At 33.7% G+C, this 24,960-nt stretch overlaps 1 protein-coding gene across 3 annotated transcripts in view; it reads right to left on the bottom strand.

The window, feature by feature from the left end:
- SNTG1 (syntrophin gamma 1) overlaps nucleotides 1-24,960 on the bottom strand; it is a 351,378-nt gene that overhangs the window by 49,412 nt on the left and 277,006 nt on the right. For all 3 annotated transcript variants that reach the window (XM_035316860.1, XM_035316859.1, XM_035316858.1), the window contains one exon: nucleotides 22,815-22,853. In XM_035316860.1, coding sequence (XP_035172751.1) covers nucleotides 22,815-22,853 — 39 coding nt within the window. The remainder of the gene's footprint in view (nucleotides 1-22,814; nucleotides 22,854-24,960) is intronic.

Genomic DNA, 24,960 nt, shown 5'->3' with positions numbered 1-24,960 from the left:
GAGCAGGTCCATTCTTCTACGAGTTACAGCAAAGCCTAAACATTTCATTCAATTGGTAAGAGCAAACATTAATACTGTAATATAATCTTGGGTTCAATGCCTAACATTTGTTTAAGTATCTAATGGTTCAGTGACCAAAAAAGCTAGTAAGACTCAAAAAAGAAGACAACCATGCCTCAATACTCAATAATTAAGCAGAGTGCTCAACACTACATTGCCATGCAATAACAATAACCTCACATTTTCTGAAATCTTATTAATTCCTAAATGAAAAGAAATAATCAAAAAGACAACCTGGAAGTTACAATAAGAGAAGTTTTAAATTATTTCAGTTCCATGTTTATTCAGATTTCCCTTATTTCTGCTGTTTTGTGTGTTAATCAATGCAAGAAACATACAGAGACTAATCCTTCTGACTTGATATTAATATGTAGAGCTTAGTGACTGAGAGGAGGAACATACAGGAGTCAATTTAATATGAAGACTGTACTACTATTTACGGAAGTTTGATACATTTTCCTTTTGTAATTGAAAGAGAATGAATGGTCTCTAATTTCTAGGAATTAGGACACTTATGCTTTGAAATTAATTAAACTGAATTGATTCTGTGCCATCTTTGATTTGTTTCTTTAAAATTGGACACAGTAAGATATTATCTTGCCTGATGATACTTCATTTTTGAAAGTTTCTACTTCTCCTATTCATCAGAATAACAGGGCACAGTCATTCATGCTGTGCAGATGCGTTGATATTTCACATTTGATTGCCTTAATACTAAAGCAGCCATGAAATTTAAGGTGATTTCTCCATTTGATATTGCTCTCTTGCTTCTGTAGATCATGAGGAGAAAATGGATTGATTTTTCAGACAATCTGCTGCACTAAGGTTTTATTAACAAAATGCATTTTTCCTTCAGACAAAATACCTAATTAACTATTAAACATACAGCAGAACTGTTAAGCAAAGGCAATATGATTGTAATTAGAAACAAAGTGGCTTGAATGCATGTGTATATTCATGCGTGGATTAAAATAATATGAATTAGATTCTGGAAAACAGGACAAAACAGAATAAAACCTTGATAACTATTTTAATTCAATGCTCCTAAAATGGTCTAAATTTATCTAACACTTTGAACTGAAGTTATATAAAATATGCTAGTTTTTACATAGTCAAGATGAGAAACTGTTGATAACTGAGATAAAATAGAGAGTACATTCTTGAGACTTTTATGTTACTGATAAATATTTTGTCTTCCAAAAAAACTTTGACTATTAACAACCTCAATAAAATTATTTACTTGGAAAGGGATCTGAACTTTTCAAACTCATGGCTCATGAACATATATATTGAAACTGTGGATGAAATTTGACTTGTGAAGTTGAATTTGATGAGATTCTGTCTACAAATAAATGTTTATAACCATGGATACATGACACATGTGGATAGACAGAATGCCCATTTACGTATTTAAAAATGAGGCTAATTTTTAAATCATATAAATGTTTTTTTGAGTCTGTACTAACTGCTGATCATTATCAATGAAACTGGGGAGGAGAAATCAACAGACCCAACAAGTTTTATTTGTGATAACATTCCACTTAAAACTTTTTTTTTTTTTTTTTTTCACAGTTTTGGTAGTTTTTAATTTACCTGCAGCAGCTCATTTCTCAAAATCAAATGGTGACGCAAATTAGTTAATGTAGAAGCTGCTGGTTCAGTAACAAAGATTCAGTAAGTTATTATAGTTTATGAGCTAAATCATGTACAGTTGAAATAATCTATATCATAAATAAAATAAGACACACTCTTCAGTCAAAAATCCATAGTTTCCTAGTTTAGTATGTATTTACATCACACAGACACTCCAGTCAAGAAAGAAAATAATCCACAAGTTGCTCTCCTCTATATCAGTTGAAAATATTGCTAAAATGTCTTAAGTAGCCTTAACAAAAATCTTTTCTATTTTCAGAGATTTCTCCATAGTTTTAACACAAATTTTATTATATTTTAGGAAGAATGGTAAAAAGAAAATACTTTTTTTTTTTTTTCCTCAAAATGAAAGGTAAAATTTATGTGATTTTAAATGAGAGAGGACATTCAAGGATCAGAATAGATGTACTGACAGCTTTTTATCTTGGAATTCTCATATTCATACTCATATTATGTGAAACAGTGCTGTAGGGCAACAGGATAAACATGGAGTCAGAAGACTAATATGTCAGATAACACAGGCAAAAATATGATGAGGGATGAGCAACTCAGATAATTCCTTCTACCCTGATTTTAAAATCCTTGTCCCTGTATGATAGTCTCAAAATTAATTATAGACAATTTTTAGCAGAAAACAAAACAAACAAACAAACAAAAAAAGGAGAGCACATTAAAATGGAAATAAAAGTGTGAAACTAATGCAGTCATTGGCAAAAAGAGTCCTACATTGAAAAGACCTAAGACATTTTTTCAAAAGTAACAGAAGAATTAATGGTAGGTAGTTTAAATGAACGACAGAAAAAAAAAGTTCAACTGTAAATATAGCTAAAATATCTCCTATGCTGTTTTTAGGTTGTGAAGAGCCTGGTGATCTTTCAAAAAATACTTTTTTTTTTTTTTTTTTAATTCCTCTTAATTATTTTCTATCTTCTTCAAAAAGTTCTTTAAAATAAAGCAGCATGCATATTAAAAATGTCAAGTAAAAAGAAGACAAACGGCAATGAAAAATTAATTTACATATGATTCAGATTAGATTTAAATTAATTTAAAGTATAATTGTCATCCTTACGTTTAGTGGCAGATAAATCTCATTAATAATCAACAGTTTGAAATTAACTCTTTTTTGTTTTATTTGCAAATAGATATGGTCCTCCTTTACATTGACTTTACTTAAGCAAGGGGTTGGACCAGGTGACTTCTAGAGGTCCCCTCTCTTCAAACTCAACCATTCTTTGATTCTCTGGAATAAGAAAAATTAGCAATGCATAAAAATGTAAAATGATTGCTTGCAAAATATGTTTCCTTTCAGTACATCTCTGTTAAATCTCCTTTCTATCCTATGTGTTTTATCACTGAGAAAGATCACCTTCATACCTTAAATATCTATGTAATAAAAGATTATTTCATGTTCACTCATTATTCCATGTGAGATTATAAGACTAGACATTTATTGTACCATCTAGTTTACATTCTATTCTACCATATAATTTAATTTCCTTCCAGTAAATAACTCAGGTCTTCATCTTCTTACCAGACCAGGGTTAAATACAGGTTTGGTTTTCTCTTTGGTTTTCTCTTATTCTGTTTTTTAAATCATCACACAAAATTTAAAGAAATATTTAGGGGTTTTAAAGTAGAGTACCAGAGAAATCTGAAAATAGTTCTTAGTTACAGAAGATTATTTTTCTTTATACTCCATCTAATAGAAAACTGATAATAAAAGACTGAAAACATATAGCATATTTGCCTTTTAAACGTAAAAGATTATATTAAAAGTGAAGACAATTGTTTAGGATAACAGAACTAGACTGGAATTTGTTATTTTCAAGGCAAATGCTGCACAGAATAACACTCTAAAAGGTACTCTGTACATATCTATCCAATATTAACAACCCCCTTCACAGATTTGAAAAGTAACAGCTACACATGGAAACAGGACAGCTTTCTGAAGAGGTAAAGATCTGTAATTTGGTTTTCCAGGTTCCTTATAATCTTCTTCATGTTATAATCTATTAATCCACGGTAACTGTTATCTCATCCATTCAAATCACTATCCACCAATACATGTTAATAGCTACACTCATTTTTCTTATTTAAGACTATCTGCTTATTGAAATAAATTATTCTAATGATAAAATCAATTTAAACATTAATTGGGCAAATGTGTGTCTTTGTCAAAATGTCAACATTAATGTCTTTTTTTTTCCTTCCTTGAATTATTCAAGCTAATTAACAATTACTTGGATTTTAAATTCATTACTTGGATTTTAAATTCATTACAGTTTGAATTTGTTATTTTAGTAAAGTTTACTAGCATTTCAGAAGTATGGCTTTTCTTTTGCTGAGGACTTTTTCCAAGAAAGACCTTATGCAGCTCTTTTTATAAAGATAGATTTTTGTGTAAATAGCATGAATTAGATACTATTTTATTTATTTATTTATTTTCTTCAAAGCACCTCATTTCTTCTTGTAGAGACTTCCCTTTTTACCCTTCACATCACTCATCTTCAGAGCAATTTAACACAAATTTAACACATTGCTGAGCAGGTGCACTTGGCTGCCAGGTTTATCACCTAGGAGTGTTGGTCCCACTGCCATCACAGACACTTTACAGGCTACTTGAGAAGCTTCAGCAAATTCTTCAATAGTGAGAAGATCTCACGCAACAGCTATAAAACTACTATGACACTGTGACACTGTCATCATTCTCCCTCCTGCTACCAGTAGGATTCTTATTTTTATTTTTTTTTAAGGTGAGAAAAACACCTTTTATACATGGTCTTATTTGAATGTCTGTCTTTTCATTTTCAGTTATTGAACTTACAAACAGGCAGAAATATAAACTAAATATAAAATATATAAATTTTAGTCCAGGGTGACTGAATTCAAAACATATAGCTTAACACTCAGGTGGCAAGAAAGTAAACATCATCTATTCTAAAGCCCACTATTTTGACTATATTTAGGACTTACATTTTGATTAATTTTGATTTTTTTTTCCGCTCCTAAATGTACACAGTATACATGTAACAAATTTTTGAATTATATATTTTGAATTAAATATTTCAATCCAGGTGGAGGGTGCGTCCTCTCCTTTCTCATGTAAAATGGATGACATTCATTTTTGTCATGTCAGGGTAGACTACTGAAACATGCTGAATGAACAAAAAATCTGAACATTACAAGTCACTAGATTGTGTCTTTCAGACTATCTCATGGTGCCAACAAGCAAATAGCAGTGACACATTCATCTTTCTCAGGTACAAGTGCAAGTGAATCACTTATGAAAATATTTATTATCATTCTTAACTCACCTCATGAGTAGTTTTATATTTATTATCATTCTTAACTCACCTCATGAGTAGTTTTCAATTAGATTTCAATGCCCGGTTCCAGATATTGTTTTGATTTCCATTTTCTGTTTCTCTGACAAGGACTGGTAAGCAGAACTTGGACAGGACTGGTGGATTTAGGCTATCTGGCTGTCTCTGTGAGATCATCCTACCTGCGCAGCTGCTTTGCTCACATCCTGAAAGCCTACTTACTGAGCTCTATCCAAGATGCAAAGGAGAAAATAACAATAAATATGGGAGAACCCCAAATGTCTAGGTCTATAGAAAATACGTGGTAAGGAGTAATATTTTTGCAATATCACATTTTTGGTAACAATGACTTCACTAGACCTAACTGACAAATATTTTATACCTTTGTGGGATCAAATTCTGAACCATTCATGAAAACAGCAGTGCAGACATTTGTAAGGATACATAACTGTTCAGGCTTAAAATAAAATGCTTAAGTGCTTCATCCTCTGATGAAAGTAAAATCAAAATTCCATGGAAAAATGTTATTCATTGGGTGAAGATTATTAGGGAGCCAAAATTTAATTTACATTCTTAGTCATTTAAATGACAATATATACAAACTGAGTAAAAGAGCTACTAATGTTTGAAAAGTATCTTTTGATGTTTATACTGAGGAAGCATTATTTTCTGTTTTATCTGGTCACCAAAAGAAAAAGACATCTGTAAGCTTAAACTGTTCTTAAGGGCTCTCAGGGAGCACAATTATTATCAATACTCCTAGAATAATAAATACAGAATATAATCTCCAAAAACAATTGAATAAATTTAGACTAGAATTACACTGCCTTTCATTCATTCACTCATTTATTTTTGAATAAGAAGTTGATGTATGTAAATGAAAGAAGAAAAAGTCCTCAAGGGGTGAAATTTCATTTTCAAATGTACAAATAAGTTTTCTACATTTTGAATGAAAAGAGTATGACTGAAGAAGTAGTAGTGACAGTTTTGTGGTTTTTTTTAGTTTGTTTGTTGTCCTTATCAGCACTGCGATTTTGCTTTATGAAGCTGTGAGAAAGAAGGTCTGTGAAAGGTCAGGTCATGGTTAGTTGAATTTATTTATTATGAAAAAAAATAAAGGTTCAAGGAAAGTTGATAATTTTTTCAGACTTGACTGCATCTATGGAAGGACTCTATTATTACAACAAGATAAGAGACTATTTTAAACCAATATTCACATGATCAGAAATGTACATAATGAAGTAATTATTAAAACCAATTCAAATAATAATATTTATAATCCTTCAAAGATTAAATACTACTGCAATCAGAAACATGATAACAAATCATACATGACATTGTTGGGTAGTCAGCATTTCTCTACAGCTGTTAGTGGGTATGGGTATTTCTTTTAAACAAAGCTAGTTATTTAATTTTCTTATTAAACTTTCTGGGCTTTTTCTCCAGCAACCGTCAATCAGTGCACAGCAGCAAATTTTACTAAAAGAAGGGAGTTAGCTAATGAAGGAGTTTTATCTATTACTAGATTATTCAGAAACAACTGAAAGCTGCATAGATCTATCGAATGTTCAAATCTCCAGAGAATAAGTGTTTGGTGCTTCCACAGTGAACATTTGGTGGGCCAACTTTAATAACATTGCCAGTTAATAACATGCAAAATAAAAGGGCAATATAAAAAGTTAATGTTCAAAGCAATAATGAATCACTCCCTAATGTAATTTTATCATTCATTAACTATAACAAATAATCTTTTGTCTAATGAATTCACAGTTTTTAAGATCATTAAGCAATAAATCTAATTAACCTTAATTTCCAAATAGAAAAATATATTTGTCTTGATATGCAAAAAATAAGCAATGCAGTAAAACTTCAGTTTATATTTCAATTCTTACCATGTAATGAGAAATTGTAACCAAATCCATAAATTTTGCCTATAAGGATAACATTGTGTTTCCTTCCTTAAGAGAAACATCAGACAATATTCTTCGTTTAATTTAAAGATATATATTTATATAAAAATAAATAATCAAAAATAGGAGGAACAGAACACAAAATTCTGAAAGCAGGTTACTTTCCTAAGCATCTTGGTTACTTTCAACAAACTCCATAAGACCAATAGAAGCGATTGATTTTTTTGTGTGTGTTTTGTTCTATTAATCATTAGCCTGAAAAACTGATTCAAAGTAAAAATTCTAGACAATCACCCAATTTTGTCACAAATAAAAAAAAAAAATCACTAACTGAAAAAAATAAAAAATACCTCTTTTTTTTTTTTTTTTTTCCCTACAGGAACATCTAGTTTGAACTTTCTTTTTTGTCTTATTTCTTTCAAACATTAGTGCATGTCCATCTAACAAGATGAACAATATTAGGAAATGGCTTGCAGTTATTCTTATTTCATACTTCTTAGACACATAGCATCTATTGAACTATCTTCAAAGGTAAAGGTTTTTCAATTTTGTGGCTTTAAAAATAAATTTTAATGGATTTTGAATGGCTGATGAAGACAACTTTAAAAGTTAAAAAAATACAGTTGAATGGATAAAACTTGCAGCATTTTAACAACTTGGTCCCAGAGTATTCATCTTCCACTGCCACTAAATAGAGACAATATTATGGGTCACTGTTTTTTTTTTTTTTTTTCTTTCACCTATTTTTAGAGTCTGGACCTTCAAATACAGCAGCCTGAAAAATAAATGAATCAATTTTTTATAAAAACAAATAAATAGCATGCAAATGAAAACCACAGTATGTACTCTGCTAGGTCTACAGAAAGGCATTTATTCTGTATGTCAACCTTGTGGCATTATGGCAAAGAAACTATATATCAAAGTAGCTTGGATGCCTTTTGGTATTAAAACTACAGAAAAGTCTGAATTATTTCTCTTGGTGAGAAATGTTATGAACTCTCCATTCTTAAAGATACCCAGAACAGTACTGGGCAAATTCCTGAGTAACATGATTTATATTGACCATGCTTTGAGCAGGGTCTCAGGGTTTCTGATCAGATGACCTACAATAACTCATCCAATTTAAGTTATTCTATGATTCTATGAGTCTTTGATCAGTCATGGGTCATCAGTCTTGGGATCTGTTACAGAGTACTCATGCCTTAGCAAACCATTTTCAGTGTTACTTTTTTTACAATGCTGTGCTATTCTTCAGTGGTATACAGGGGGTCACATAGAAAATGTATTAGTTCACATTTGATAATCCATTTGTAGCAGTCCAGGATTCTCTAAACCTACCCATTTTACATCAATGTTCATTTTCAATGGGGCAGTGTATCAAACCTCTCACTACAGACTTTCAACCTAAAAATGCATTCTGAGAAGGAATTTTTAGTATAGTCTGCTTTCAAGTAAAGCAGCCTTGTGAGTGGAGACAGCAGGATTCTATTTTTGCTCATAAGCAGATATCAAGACATGAAAGATGAATCTTATGATCCCTTCTCAGTTATTAACAGGGTGCAAAATGGCTGGTTTTTTTTTGAAGGTTCCTGATGAGACTGAGGAGAAAGGGAAAGAGAAGTTTATAACTCAGATGAAAACAGAGTTGATAAACATCACAGTGCTCACGTATGTGTATCCATATGTAACTGTATACTACATACAGTCTCTGTAGAAACCAACCATGTAAAGTATATAGCCTCATCCTTCTAACTTATAAGGTATTGTGAACCTCAGAAAAATTTAATAATGCTATATGCAAAAGAAAGGTAGGAAGTAATTGTAACTCTATTGACTTTCCAACCAGACTGGAAAAGTTGGCAGGTAAAGGACTAAAGTAATGATTTATAACTTGCATTCTTACACACTCTTAAATAAAAATCTTCCTATATTATGACTAAGAAAGAAATAGAAGTGGGGCTGTTCTGGACTACTTTAAAATATTAATGTATATTAATGTATGTATATCCAAGTACAACTGGATTGAGAAAGAGAACCAGAATGCACTCCCACTTTGAAAGACAGCAAGGTAGAGGGAAATTACTTTTAAAATCCCTCCTCCGGGAGCTGAGGAAAACCTTAGGGGATGATTAGATCAAGAACATGATATTCAATCGATTTTACATAATACCATTTTCACGCTTCTCTTCATAACTTAATTTTTATCAAGAATCTATTTTTTTTTCTTATTTTGTTAGAATAAAGCTTGCTTTAATTTGTCTGGTGCTTTTGTGTTTAAAGTGAACCTAGGCTATCCTGAAGGATCTTCCATAGGCTATAAGTCCATGGCTTCTGACAGTGAATTAGGAGTGTAGTTCACAACATTTATTGAACTCTTGTTGCACTTAATTATTTTTTGGCAAAGGGGTGATACCTTTCAATATCTCATTTTACCTCTGATATCTCTCAGTATTTCCTTGAATACTGTTGCTTTGTTAGAAAAGCTCAGTCTTAGGGACTACTGGCTAACAATTATTTGCAATAATATCAGCTTTCTCTTAATTCCACTCAGTCAAATTTTTAATGCAAGCGTTCCACCATTATGAAAAACATAGAGGAACACACCCCACAAAGGCTGTTACTGCCACAAAGTTAAAATAGTTGTTTGAGTCCTGAATGAAGCTCTAACTTCAGTGTCACACATAGGTGCTGTATGCACGGAGCTCTGCAGTGGGACAGGCAGGCTCCTTCCTCCACAGGGGACAATGTGAAAAATCAGCTGTGGCAGCCATCTTTGTGGCTGCAGAAGAGATCCTGATGAAATATTTCAAGGCATTGTGAAGAGCGGACAGTGACCTCCATGAACTTTGTCAAACAATTGTTAGATGTAAACTTTTAATTAATACTTATCCAAAAGTCTCTCCTCTCACAGAGGGTATGTCTACTTCATGACCTTTTTGCTCCCTCTCAAGGGTCCAGTTCCTTTTTGCATGTTCTCTTCTCCCACTGTCTTGGGTTGGTTTTGAATGGCAGACTAGCTTGAACAGGAGAGGTAGGAGAAGGAGAGGCTGAGATACTATCCCACCACTCCATAGGGGAGGCTTGTGGGAGCAATATGTTGGAGTGATGAGTAACTAGTGCTTCTGCTTTAGTAAGTACCATAAACAGTAGGCTGTTAAAACAATAATGGGAAGCAGCAGTAGTGGGTTTACATGGCAAGGTTTTGGTAGCAGGGGACCATAGAGGTGGCTTCTGTGAGAAGAATCTAGAAGCTGCTGTAAGGGCCCCGCTGCTGACCAGAGATGAGCCAGTAAGTGATGTTGCTTTGCGCCTCTGTGAGAGCGTATTTGAGACAAGGGTGAAAACAAACAAACAAATAAACAAAAAACACTGCTACACAGCAGCTGGGAGAGTGAGAGGAGTGAGGAACAGCCTTGCAGGTGCCAAGGTCAGTGAAGAAGGAGGGGGAGAGGTGCTCCAAGTGCTGGAGCAGAAGTCCCCTGCAGCCTGTGGTGAGGACCATGGTGAAGCAGGCTGTTCCCCTGCAGCCCATGAGTACCACGGTGGAGCAGGGTTCCACGCTGCAGCCTGTGGAGGAGACCATGGTGGAGCAGGAGGACCTGCACCAAAGAGGTTGCGGCCTGTGGAAGACCCTTGCCGGAACAGATTCCAGGCTGGACCTGCAGCCCATGGAGAGGAGCCCATGCAGGAGCAGGGGGTCTGAGGGGAACTGCTGACCATGGGGGACCCAGGCTGGAGCAAACTGAGGGATGGACCCCGTAGTACGGACCCATATCTGGAGCAGTTCTTGAAGAGCTGCTGCCTGTAGGAAGCCCATACCAGATCAGTTTGGGAAGGACTGCATCCCGTGGGAGGGATCCCACAGCACAGGGGACGAGAGTGACCGAGAAGAAGGAGTGGCGGAGAAGCGCTATAGACTGACCACAACCCCCATTCCCCATTCCCCTGCACTGCTTGGGGGGAGGAGGTGGAAGAGGGCAGATGGGGGGAAGGCGCTTTTGATTTCTTTCCTTTGTTTCTTACTTTTCTAGCTTGTTAGTAGTAGGCAATAAATCTTACTATCTCCCTATGCTGAGTCTGTTCTGCCCATCACGATAATTGTTGAGCGATCTCCCCATCCTTAGCTCAACCCTTGAGCCCTTTTCATCATATTTTCTCCCCGTACCTATTTGAGAAGGGGGAGTGAGAGAGCGGTTGTGGTGGAGCTCAGCCGTCCACCCGAGTTAAACCACCACAGCATCATGACTTCCAACTGTATATTTGAAATAAAGCAGCATAGAAATTGCAAATTGTGTCTCAATATTGCTGGACTTTGGGGTGCACTGAAAATGTCAGTTGGATAGAGTTTCTCTGGACACTCTGCAACTCACACACCACCAGAGCCATTAGGCAGAGAATTGGAAGAAGCCAGACACCTGTCTCGGACTTTGTGAAGGTTCCCAGCCTCAACATTGCCTATCTGCTGCTTCAGGGACTTTTACCTCTCCAGATATGCACAATTTTCATAATGATATTTTTTCAGGAAATATGCACTTTTTTAAGGTTCTAAACACAGCAACACTGAGATATTCCAACAAGAAAAAATGTTTTAAATAAATAAATATATCCTTCAGTCAACAGCATATTTGCTGTTAGAAAATTTCTATTTGCTGTGTCATAAAATAATATGGACTTAATAAATTTTGTTTCCCAAAATTATAACATTGAAATCAAAACTTCTCTTACATGCTAAACACATAGCAGCTATGTATTGTTTGCTAAAGAGTGTCTCCTTACCAGGTAATGTAACGGTTTAAAAGAAAAATAAAGGTGTTCTTATATCAGGAATTTCTAAGGGATGTTTCTGCATTCCAAATCAATAACATCATCAATTTTTTGCACTACTTTATGCATCAGCTCTTTTCTGAAATTCAAGTGGGAACTGTATCTCTGGTACCATGGAATATTATTGCAATGAAAAGGAAAGATCAATAACTGTCTACATTCCACAGAATTCTGTTTATACACTATTCTTAGAAATTCAGGAGATTAAATAATTTTACGTTGACAGGGTATGATACCATCACAAGGTAAGAAAGGAAACACAGATCATCTGTGTAGAGATAAAACTGGTGAATGAAAAACAATGAAATGTGTGTTCACCTCTCCTCCTGAAATAAACTTTAATTAGAAATGCTTTCTTTAAGCTTTTTGAGTCCCATGTGCTCCTTCAATAGATCAACAGTGAAAGTATATGCTTCATTGCTTCCAATTAATTTATTTAGATGATGAAATTCCCCAAGGAGTAATGCTTGTATTGGTTTACTGATCACCATCATTCTAATCTACTAAAATTAATGTTATTCTTGGGAAAATTTAAACTTGCTTGAGGCAATAAAAGAGACACTTGCACTGTTTTTATTTCTATCCTTAGCCTCCAATGAAAATTCCAAAATGGTCAGAAAGAACAACTTTGTATCTGATAAGCCATAGATATTAAGTCCATATTTGATTTAGGTTAGAGAAAACAAAGAGTTTTCCTGTACACAGTATTTCTGAGTATAGGTTTAAAGAAATCACGACCTATATCTTTTATGGATATAGAGACTTGACTTCTCTCTTTTTGTTACTTTGTTTCTGAGTTTGTTTACCATCTTTCAGGACCTTGTAAGACAGCAAAGAGGTGCAGCCCATACCCATCGTTGGAGGCACCTATTTCTAAACAAGGATGCTCAAAGTCACTTTCTGTCCTCTTGCTTTGGTGGACTGTTTGGATAGAGACTAAAAGTCCCATCCAACAATAAAATACAAGAAAAAGATGCAAATATCTAATCTATTAGAATTTTAAATGGTCCTTTCTTGATTTAACATTTAGTACTTATGTTGCCAGTCTCAGACATCATAAATATCCATCACCAAGAAAACCCTGTATTTTGTTAATTTTACACTGCAGGAATCCCTTTCACAATCTTATTTAATTTATGGATCTGTCTTCATCAGTGGCCAAAAATCAGATACAAATAAGTTTAGAGACTTAAAGCAGAATTTAAATGTATATTATGCATGTAAATAGAATATAGAAATAAAACGATGCAACAAAAGCAATGCCTTCAGTTTATGTTTAAACTGAGTGGTTTCTCACTGTCTAATTTTGCCCTAGGTACACAGTTATACTTCTCAGCAAAACTGAAAATATTCTTCTGTGTTAATGACAAACAAGGAAGTAATGAATCCTTAGCCTAAATCTGCTAGGAGGATGTCTGACTGAGAAAAACCCTGGATATGTACAAGCAGGATCAAGCTTATTAAAAAATATAATAATAATGTTGTTAAGATTATATTCTTGCAAAAAGTAGCAGTTAAAGGGCATACCCTTTCGTGGCAACCTAGCAATCATAGCACTCACAAAGTCAATGCATCACATCTGTATCTTTCATCACTGAACTAAAACATCCAGCTAAAACTTGAGGCTCCTGTTGAATCTATGACATTATCCAGAAAGATATGCAAGACCTGTGAGATCAGAAAGAGCCCAAATCTATATCTGAGAGGAGTTTACAAGGCAATTTGATCCTGTAAGAATTCCTTAATCTGGAAAGCAGTAGGTTGAGCTGTCCACTTGGTTCAATAGTTTTAAACCATGACTGTCACCCCAAAAATAGGCATAAACATATTTTTTAAAGTGTATGCATGTATTTATTTATCTATTTATCTATTTATCTATCTGCTTATTTAGAGCAGGAACTCTCATTCAGTTCTTAGAAAAAGTCTTTGTGGGAGCATTCAAATATTTGAATCCTGAGGCAGCTCTATACCCCTGCTGGTTGGATTTTATCTTAATGGTTCTCTGTGAACCAAAGAGATAATAGATGGGTATCCCATTACTACTCTACAGTCATCTCTATTAATCTACCCTTAATTAATAAATGGTAGATTATTAATCATTTAAATATTTACAATATCTAAGTCATTTAAATGTGTGTACAATATCTAATAACATTTCTTCCAGAACTAGACCATAAATATTTACCTTTACAATTTAATGTGTAGTTGTAGGACATGTCTATTACGTCATAGATGTTAAATGTCTATAACAGAGTAAGGCATTTAGATTTCCCTAATTCTTCTGTACAATATAAGCCTTTATTTGAGAATACAGTACAGTTTTCCCTTATTAACTAAAATCTGAACACAGATCTAGCATGGACATAGTCATTAAATATGGTCAGGCAAAATTCAAAATTTACCCTTACTGAAAAGACTTTTCAGGGAGTGACAATAATATAAGAGAGAAAACAAACAAACAAACAAAACAAAACAAAACAAACTAATGAGTTTGTACTTGAAAAAAATATAAGAAAAAATAAATGATAAAAATATGTAAGAGTAAATTAGGATGAATTCTATACTTGAGGCAAAACTGAATTTGCTGGATATGCAGAAATAATTTGATACACAGCTTGAGACTTGTAGTTTGAGATTTAAATAAGAACTTGATCTTATTCTTTTCTATCATCTAAATTTCCAGCAGGTGTTCAAATTACTTCCATCATCTCATGAGCTATAGGGTATGCAGCCCCAGGATATAAGCACTGCTATCCAATAACTTCATCAAGTGACTCACAACATGAATATTATCTATCTCATCAGGTAACCCACTATCTTTGAGAAGCAGTCTGACCTTCTTCTCAAAAGTCAACATGTAGGTTTCCTCAACCTAAAAACTCTGTAACAATGGTGCATATTGTCCTTTTAGAGCTTATGTCCTGAAGCCCAACAGCTACTCTGAACTACAATATAAAGGAAAGAAAAATCCTTTACTGACCAAAGGAAGCACAGTTTTTATAACAGAATATGTCTCAAAAGCATCTAACACAATTAAAGAAACTGCCCTGTGATAACTATTTCCTATCAACCAAACAAAAAATATTTCTATATATCTATTTCTTTTCACTTTACAGAAAGCCCAATAAGTATTAACAAGCAACATAGGCCTTTCACGGGTTTAACCTATGGAGTAATAATCCATGCCAAGTGCCATAAATGGCTGACAATTCAATGTGGGAAATTAGCACAGCATAATTTACACCCTATTGTGTACTTCTGCTTAATTTAACAGCAGGAACTCAGTTCCCCCTGTGTGTTTCTATAAACATTTAACAATAGAAGCTTCATTTTAGAGATTTTCCTTCAAAATAAACCTGATCAAGTCCTTACTGTGACAACAGATTGCGATAGAGCAGATGTACCATAGGACGTGAAAGTTCACTAACTGTCAGTCAAGAGATGCAAAATGGAGACTGAAGAACTACAGTAATGGCATACTGTAAAACAATTAATTCCAATGTCATGCAACATTCAGAAAAAAAAAAAAAAAAACAAAAACAACAACAACAACAAAAAAACACCAAAACACCAATGATAGTTTTCTTTGATAGCATGTCACCTTCCAGTAGAACATCCTGTTTAATCATTCCAATTTAAAAATTTTAATACAATGGCAGTACCATCTCAGAGGTCATCACACCACATTAAAAACTAATATATGTAGTATGGTTCATACAGATGTTTCTCAACAGAACAGATGTTGTTCTGTTGTTGATCAGTCCTCCTGAGCAATGCTGTTTGCCTTTTGAAGTGGAATAAAGATGCAACTAATCTGCAGCAAAGGACACTGACTTGAGTGACAGGCAAACCAGCTACCATAACATTTGTGTGTTCTCCTTTATGAAGCTTTCAAATGTTAAGTTTTATTAAATAAACTCAGTGAGCAGAATTTTTAGAAGTGATTTTAAATGAGACTGTTCTAACTGCTTAACTTTAATCAAGCTGAGCAGTAGCTTATTAAGCCAGAATATGAGGTGGTATTACATAGCTGATCTGATAACACTCCATGTATTTCTTTATATTAAATTATATCAAAAGAGAAAAAGGGTATACCTATCTGTATTTATGAAAATCAGTGAGGACATAAATATGCTGCGAAACACTGAGATTCATAAAAGCTGAGTACTGCAGAACGTGACATGCAATAATCCAGTTTCTTGTCTTAGTGTGGCATCAGTTAATTATGTCATGTTATTGTTTTAAAACTGAATTAAATACAGTTGTGGAGCTGGAAACACTGCTTAGTAAAGAGACATAAGAATCTAAGTAAGAAATAGGCTAAGATATAAGTTCCAAAGTAATATCTTGAAGTATTAAAGCTGTATGAATTCTCACTATAAACTGTTAACTTTGCCAAGGAGAACTACTGGTTATTTTCCCATAAACGTAGGGAAATTCTAGAGGGAAAGATTCTTTTTAAAAATGATAGTTAAGACTACTTAACGAGAATATCTGATCTTCTATGGAGACAAGACAAATCTTTCAAAAATACTTATGATGTCTGTGGATAGAAAAGAAATAGTGTCGTACTTAAGGACTATATCTTTCTCCAACATTATCCTTTTTCTGTGAAGTCATCCTTGATGACAGATAGAGGGTAATAGTTTCTGAATTCATCATAATAGAGATAAGAGATACAGCATGGATAAAGGAAATTTTAAATACACTGTTCCACCAAGATATTCCAATCCCCGTTCCATGTGTAAGGCTTTCTATCAGGGTTGAGAGACTGACTGGACTGCAGTGGGGTCTCAGGAAAGGAAGGACTGCTTTCTTTCTTACAGTGACAGTACTAGCCTTTGCATATCAAAGGAGAATTTGGACGCAGATCTGTTGAGATAAAATGTTCATGGCATGAATGCACTGGGCTGAGGCAGGAGATGGCCTGCAGTCCTTGTTGAAGTAGAATAACAGAATTAATGTTACAGATCCAAGAGGGAAATGTGAGAATGAGCAGAACAATCTCTGTGGCTGAGAAAAGCAGTGGTGATAATGTGAATCAGAGTACATCAACAGCTGCATTAGAAAAAGAACCACAGAAAATAGTTTTTTGAACCTTTGAACCAATGAGAGATGGGCAGAAATTCTCCCTGTTTTGATAACATATGTGTTCTCCACTGTGGAAAAAATTGCCATACACACAATGAATACCAATGCACTTCTAGTATTAGGATACTTGTCCTTCCTTGGAAAACAAAACATTCATTTTAGACAGCATGCAGGGAAGTAAACTGTTCTTTGCTCTTCTCTTGAAAGTAATGCCTACAGCATTTGGTAACCTTGAGAAGAGAAAGCTAGAGGTTGCATGAAGATGCATGCAATTGCTCTGCTTATATGCCTCCTTAAGCGTTATACCATTTTTGCTGTCTTTGTTTAACATAGAGCAAAAGTAGATTAATTTTCAAAAACAGGATTCTATGAAACACAGTTTTATTAAAATTAAATTCTTTTATTTCCCCGTGAAGCTGGTATTTTTTTGGTAGTTAATGCTGTCAGTTTAACCAGTATGTTTGAATCACAGGTGGAATTTCCAGCAGCTATGGAAATTAGCCTACTAAAAACACAGAGATTCAGATACTGTGTCAGGTTAATGTTCAGATCTTGAAAGAGATAGCATACCGATACTTTCAATACTATAATGAAGAACATATGAGAAATAAAATAATACAGCAGTTCTATTTATATTAATTGTAGGCATTTCCTAACATCGTGTACTTGTAATATCAAAGAACAGAACCATTTTGTGCAGATTCTTTGATTATATTTAAACCTTGAGGCTTGACTCTTTTCTCTCTAGTACAGAAGCAAGAGGCTATTTATTGCATTTGTCAACAAGTATGTGAACGTAACCAGAATCCAGGAAAGTGGAAAATCAGTTCCCTGTTTTTGCCAGGTACCAAATTTGCTTTGTACTGCTAGCATGCTGAATAAAATAAGTGGAAACAGAAAGTTCAGATTTCCCCAACTGGAATTTAATAAACCACATGTGGGTGCAGGAGGAGGTGAAATCAAGGCAAGAATTAAGATTTAATTCTAAACACAGAATTGCACTGCATATATAAAAGAGATGTATTGTGATATGTAAATGAGAGTTATAAAGTGTAGTAAAATCTCCAGTAGTTGGAGGCTATACATTTGGTTTCCTACACTAAGAAGAATCAGAAGATTTTGTAAGAAGGGCTACCTAATGCTGATTTTCCTAGAAGCTACCAAGTATATTTTCAGCTGAGATCAGAACATTCACAAACTCACCGTGGCTAATGTAAAGACTGGGAAATTAAAAGAAATTAGGTAGTGAACTACATGCTTTATTGAGGTAGGGTTTATTTTCCTGCAGTTTGGAAAGGCTTACTGGGGGAATTGATGCTGTCTTTCAGAACACCCCTGCCTGATGATGGCTCTCACAGGAGCTGACATTTGCTGCACTCAGTGTAACGGTGGTGATGAGCTCCAAGAAGAGGAAACATACATTTCCTGTTCCATCTTGGCTGATCAAATAAAGAAACCTCTGGATGTTATATCATGCCTCTGAAAATCATGCCTGTCTGCTCAGAGGTCCTTATGCTTTTCTGTTTGGTATCATGGAAATTTTATCTATAGAAAATACATAATTTGAAATAAAAATAGAAAAATAGAATAGTTCATTTGGAAGGGACCTACAAAGATCTTCCAAGTCCAACTGCCTGACCTCTTCAGGACTAACCAAAAGTTAAAGCATATTTACGAGAGCATTATCCAAACACCTCTTGAACCTTGACAGGCATGAGGCATCAACCACCTCTCTAGGAAGCCTGTCCCAGTGCTTGACCACCTTCATGGTAAAGACATTTTTCCTCATGCTGTCTGACCCTCTCCTAGTGCAGCTCTGTGCCGTTCTCAAGCATCCTGTCATTGATTCCCAGGGAGCAGAAGCTGCCTACCTCCAGATGATTTAAGTACCTTAACATCCTTTTTTAATATTGTGGAGCCCAGAAAGGCTACACCAACACTAAATATAGTGGAAGAATCACCTCTTTTGACTGGCAGGCTATGTTTAAGGCACCCCAAAATGCAGTTTGCCCTCTTGGCTGCCAGGGCACATTACTGGCTTGTGTTGAGCCTGCTGTCGAACAGCACCCCCAGGTCCCTTTCTGATGAGCCAGCCACTTCTCTCCTGGTCTGTACCTGCGTCTGGCATTACTCCCTCCCAGGTGCATTGTTTTCAGTGTCAGATTATTAAAAAAGCTTTTTTTCTCAATTAATTTTAGGTATTCTATTAGATATTCTATATCTAGGCTCTATATGTAGCTCATACATGGAGGAAATGCTATTTGATTCCAAAATGTTGCTGATTTTTTGATTTTTTACTACCTTCAGGTGTTCTTTTCACCAATATCGGCTCAGGCAAGGGGAGGTTTATTTCTCTCTTTTCTCACAACGTTCTTGAACAACATTTTGTGGTACTCTTCCATCATCTTGTGCATAGTCTTTCCACCACTATTAAACTTATTAACACCATTCTCAGAACTTCTAAATGTTTCATGCTGTCCATGTACTTATCACTTTCTTATCAGTGTTCATCATCTTTAAACTTTTGATTTCCCATAAATAAATCTTAGCTTTCCACTCATTTCTCAGAAAAACATGCTTTCAAAACTAATGCCTTAAAGGAAAGCTTCTGCACTATGTGTGGTCAGCAAGCCTTGTTAATCACTTTTTCTTTTCTCTTTTTAACTTTATTACCAACACCGAGACATTTAGATAATTGTCAGTGTTAGAGTAACTTCCACACCCATGCAGGTTCACTTGTTTCTGCAATGCAATACCAACTGATGTCTGTGCTATTTTTTCTCTAAATCCTGACTATATTCACAAAGGAATTCTGATAGGATCAGTTCGTTGCCCCTAATTTGACAACCGCCTTCCCTCTTTTAAAAATTAATTAAAATTCAATTATATATACAGATAATTATAAATATGATAGAAAACTCTATGGAAAAAATTGCCTAGATAGATGCAAGTGTAAAACCAAGACCTTTACAAGTATTTTATATAATAGTAATATCTAGAAGTGGGAACTATATTATTCCCCTTAGTAGCTGAATATTTAGCAAAGGAGGATATTTGAAGGAAAAAGTTAAATAATGAAATTTATTTTTATTTACCAAGAATCTATCTTTAAGATGTACAGTGAAGAAATTGACAATATACTGGAGAAATGTTATTACTAAGGGAGAAATGAAAAGACACATGATAAAACCATCCCTTTGCACTTGTACTGATTAAATATAGAATTCTAAAAATACTTAGTCAATAGATGTTTCTCAATAAACCGGCTTTATTAGTTTCATTATAGATGCTTAGAAACTATGTCAAAGTTTGTCTAATTACTGCATTTTATTGAACAAGATGCATTACGTGTACTAAAAGAAAGGTAATATGCTTGTAACTGTTACTAATTATCTTAGATTAAAAATATGGATATAAAAATAATTTCATATAAAATACATATTTTTATTAAAACTATATAATACTTTATTGTAAGGAAAAATATGGAAGTAAAATCCCAACCAGACCAGTTTCAGGGTTCAATTTCATGACGTGCTTACAGAAACAAGTTAAAAATAGCTATTCAAAGTCTTAGAAAAAATATTTAATTAAAATAGATGTCTAGATAATCATAATATTCAAGGTGATAATTTAATATTCAAATAAATGATAACATAACAAAGAAACATTCCTTTCCTGCATATCATATTAATGCCTGCTGAATAACAGAAGACAGAAATTAGCTTTACATGTGTACTCTTTTGTGACTCTTCTCAGAAGTGTCACCTAATTTATTTTCTACCTCAAACAGTAATTTAAGTTTTTTTGTTGTTGTTTTTGTTTTTTCTTAGGCTAAATCCAAAGAGGAGTAAAGGAGTCTGCTTTTGAAACAAATATTCCCTAAAATTTCAAGATATCCATGGATCAGTCAGTAAGCCTTTTCCTTTTCTAGTATTTGATGGATAGTGAGACTTTACGTCCTGATCTGCCTTCGTCTTTTCAGTGTAATACTTTGGCTGACTTCCTTGAAATGGTCCACAGTAATTCCTTTCAAAGATAGTGATTGATGCTGATGAGAGAAGAACACATTAATTACACGCTGCCCTGGCAGATAACATGACCGACAAGCTATTCAAGCCAATAAAGTTATTTTTGCTTTCCTTTGGAATTCTAATGAAAAGGAATTGAATGCTTTACTGACCATATATGTCAAGAGTTCAAAACCAACAGATATCTCTGAATTAATGATAGCTTCGACAAACATTATAACAGTTATTTATGTTCTTGTTGTCTTTTTTTATAGTAATAAAAGCAAGGAGATAAATTCAGAGTAAATCAGAACAGTGAAATGTAAGCTTTTTTGTTTGTTTGTTTACTATAAATTTTGTCCTTCCTTTGAGATAGGAGCACTTCTTTGCCACTGCCATCAGACAATGTTATATAAACTGTTCTGAAAATGCCCAAATGCAATTGTTAATTTTGATTTCTGAATGCAGCAAAAAACTTCTCTTTGGTGACACCAGGAGGCAAGGATGAGGTAATTTTTTCTAAAAAATCTAAATAATTGTATTACAGATGAAGTACTGAAAATGAAGAGCAAATAAAAATACATAATTGTTTATTATGTAATTATGTAATTTCTTCTAACTTTATTTATACATACTCATAAAAATATTTGCTATTATTATTATTATTCGTTTGTTATGATTTATGGAGAAATAAGCAAATAAAATAATAATGCCTGCCCCTGCCTTGTGAGTTAGACTTAGCAAAATTCCATATTAATAAAGTTGGACCAGAGACATAACTCAGATATAATGTTGGTGTAAGAGAGGCAAAAGCACTTTATTCCTCAAATGTGTCTTGAAGTCAAGTCTGCATCTCAGTGCTGTACATATTTCTCTTCTACATGGAAGCAATTTATTCCTCCAGATAAATCAGAGTTCTCCATTTCCCATTATTTTAAGTTTCTTAAAATGAAATACCCATTATGCAATTGTTGTAAAACACAACACAAACATAAACTTAACTAATTGGTCTAATTTACTAAACTTGTACTTTGTGATAAGTACCCCACCACAAAACAATCACATTTTCAACTGCTGATTTGCTATATCATAGTACACTTAATGGCATTACTGTGGTATGGGACTATGTTCCAAATGAGTCTTTGATCACTTTACAGTGTACTCAGCTTTAACCTGATTTTTTTTATCTGTGGTTTGTTTATATGGTTTTGTAAAATATACGCTGATCTTATCAAGGAGATGTGACTGTTGCCCATTCTTAGTATGATCTCTAGAAACTACAACCTCAGAACAGTATTTCAGTCTTTCAACTTTGAGCTGTGTGTAGGTTTACCTTTTTTTTTTTTATTTATTTATTTTATTTTTTTTGCTAAAAACAAAACCAAAACCAAACAGATTTCTCAAAAGAAAAAGCTCTCTTTGTCCCAGGAAACCTTTCTCAAGTTATTGCAGTGCTTTCCAGTAACATGAGACTGCCAATGGATGATCTTGGAGTCAACCAGGTGATGTAGTTTTTCCCAAATTTTCCTACTACCTGCTCCATAACATTGGACAAATATTCATTTTTATGTTTTCATTTAGACAAGAGTCTTTATAATAATGAAGTCTTATGCTAACTCTCTTAAGCATAAGACTCCCATTCCTGCTTCTATAATAAAATAGGTAAGATGCAATCTGAAGAAAATTAGTATAAATATATGTTCATTAAACCTTTTTTTTTCAACTTGAAAAGATTAGGCATGATCTGACTTTGACCACACATTCCAGTTAACATTGACTTTAGAAAAATAAATAAATAAATAAATAAAAAATATATATTCTGAGGCAGCAAGGTACCAAAAGGTATCAAAAACACTTGAGCTAAAATAATGCACAGCTATTACACAACTAAATACAGATGAAATGAAACTTTTGAATTAAAGCACCCCAAATTTTATTTTTCTTACCTGCTGGTTTACTGGAAAATTCCTGTTGATTTTTTTAATCTATAAAAGTGAGAGAAGAAATATATTAAGATCTCAACCACTAGAAGAAAAATAAAAATAAAAATAAAAAATAGGTTTTAAAGACATATATCAGACACTTCCTTTGAGACTGTGTAAAGTCCTCTACAGTATAAAGATGAAAACCATAGTGAATAACGAGACATTCCTGTAGTCACTGTGTAGTTAATTCTGCTTTTCCAAAATATAGGAAAGGAAAATATTTACAAAATTATTTCTGAATTGTACAACACTACATATTTTCCCATTGTTCTGACTAGATGTTCTAATTTAAACTAGATTATTTAAGTATAAAAGTAATTCAGATCAATTTACTGTCATCCATCAAGTCATTATGCTTTAAGAAAATACCTTTCCTTAGAGAATGATGAAAAATTGGGCTGGAATAACCTCTGAAACATCACTTTCTCTATCCTACTAACCTCCTCTCTATCTCTACCTCTCTATCCTACTAACCTACTAACCAGAATCAGGTGTGCAAGTTTAATTTTGGTAATTGTTCAAGTAATATAAGAACATTAAGCAATATCACTAGGTAAAATGTAAGCAGTAACCCAATCTGAGATGAAAGATTCATGAGAAGTTTGTATTTAGCCCCGCAGGTCATTGACTCCCTCTGAATAAACATTGCCAGGTACCTGACTCAAAACTGTTCAACACAAGGAGAATTAGGTGTGGAACATAACCATTCCTGCCATTAGTACCAGAACAAACATATTCTCTTTATTTTAAAAATAAGCCCTGAAATCCTTTGAGCAAACCTAGCATATCTACTATCTGTGTTCATGACAGATACTTATCTCTAGATTTTTTTTTTCTGCTCCCTTATGTCAATGTTTCACAATTGTTTTTCTAGCTAGGGTAAATGAGAAAAAAATAAATTAATTAAAATTAAAGACATTGTCAACAATGATTCAATTGTATAGCCAACCACAATGTAACATTTACACTGCTTCAGCTAAAGGTAGGAAGAACATTGTTTTTAGAAGAAAAGAAGAATGCCCATTGAACTTCAGTCAGTGTTTACAATACCACCTCTGAATAACTATATGCAGAGTTGTGAATGACACTGTTTTTCATACTTTAAAAACAGAATATTTATTACTCTTTGCATTCTTAATGCAAATACTGAGTAAGTCTTTAAGTCTGTCACTGACATCCCACAGTTTGGCTATCAAAGGATAATTCTCACTTTCAAGAATATGCTGGCAAGCAAGCTCAGTTGGTTTTCAAATGCACCCCAAATTAAAAGTGTCATAAGAACATTTCCACCTTCCCTTCAAGCATGTGCATCAGCTTCAGTTTCCTCCTTTCCTTAACATATAAGGGAAAAGATTTGGGGAGCTATGGCACTCCATGGACAAAGTATTAAAATAAAATGAATACATACTTCAGAAGATACCATCTTACAAAATTCCTCAAAAGAAAATATAGATTAAAACCTTCTATTTATTTATTTATTTATTTATTTATTTTTCTTCCAGAAATACAGAGAGTTCAAGTTTTTGGGGATTTATTTCTAAATTCAGCATGAAATACTCCAGCATGCTAAATTCCTGTTTGTGCTAGTAGGCACTATTTAAATCCTTGTCAAAACTGTGGATTTCCCTCTACTTCAAGCAAGGCTACATCCAATACTGTGAAAAATTTAAGTTATGAAAGAACTTGGCCAAGAAAACAAGATTTTACTATTCTAAACAAAATACTGAAATTGTCTTTAGTGGCAACACAGTTATATATGAAATACTTTGATAATATTTATTTTTTAATTCATGTATAGAGACTTAAGTTTTTAACAGAAATCAAGTACATCAGGAATCTCTGTGGACTTTAAATGCTCCTAGGAAATCTAACTGCATGATCCAAACATCATTTTCTCATTCACGGATTTCCATCTCATTTTTTTAAAGTACAATCTGAGCACCTGCATTGCCTAGCTGTTTTAACTCGTGTTGTTTTGATGAATTAAAACAATCATGTTTATCTTTCAGGTAGTGCTATGAGGATTTCTTGTAATACATTATTTTTAAGTAGGATAAAATTTACAAAATTTATTACAACAGTTCAGTTCTACCTGGAAGTAAGAATT

Source organism: Oxyura jamaicensis, chromosome 2, assembly GCF_011077185.1.
Source record: "Oxyura jamaicensis isolate SHBP4307 breed ruddy duck chromosome 2, BPBGC_Ojam_1.0, whole genome shotgun sequence".
NCBI lineage: Eukaryota > Metazoa > Chordata > Aves > Anseriformes > Anatidae > Oxyura > Oxyura jamaicensis.
The sequence above is the reverse complement of the archived record's forward strand: the minus strand, read 5'-3'. Positions and strand labels throughout refer to the sequence as shown.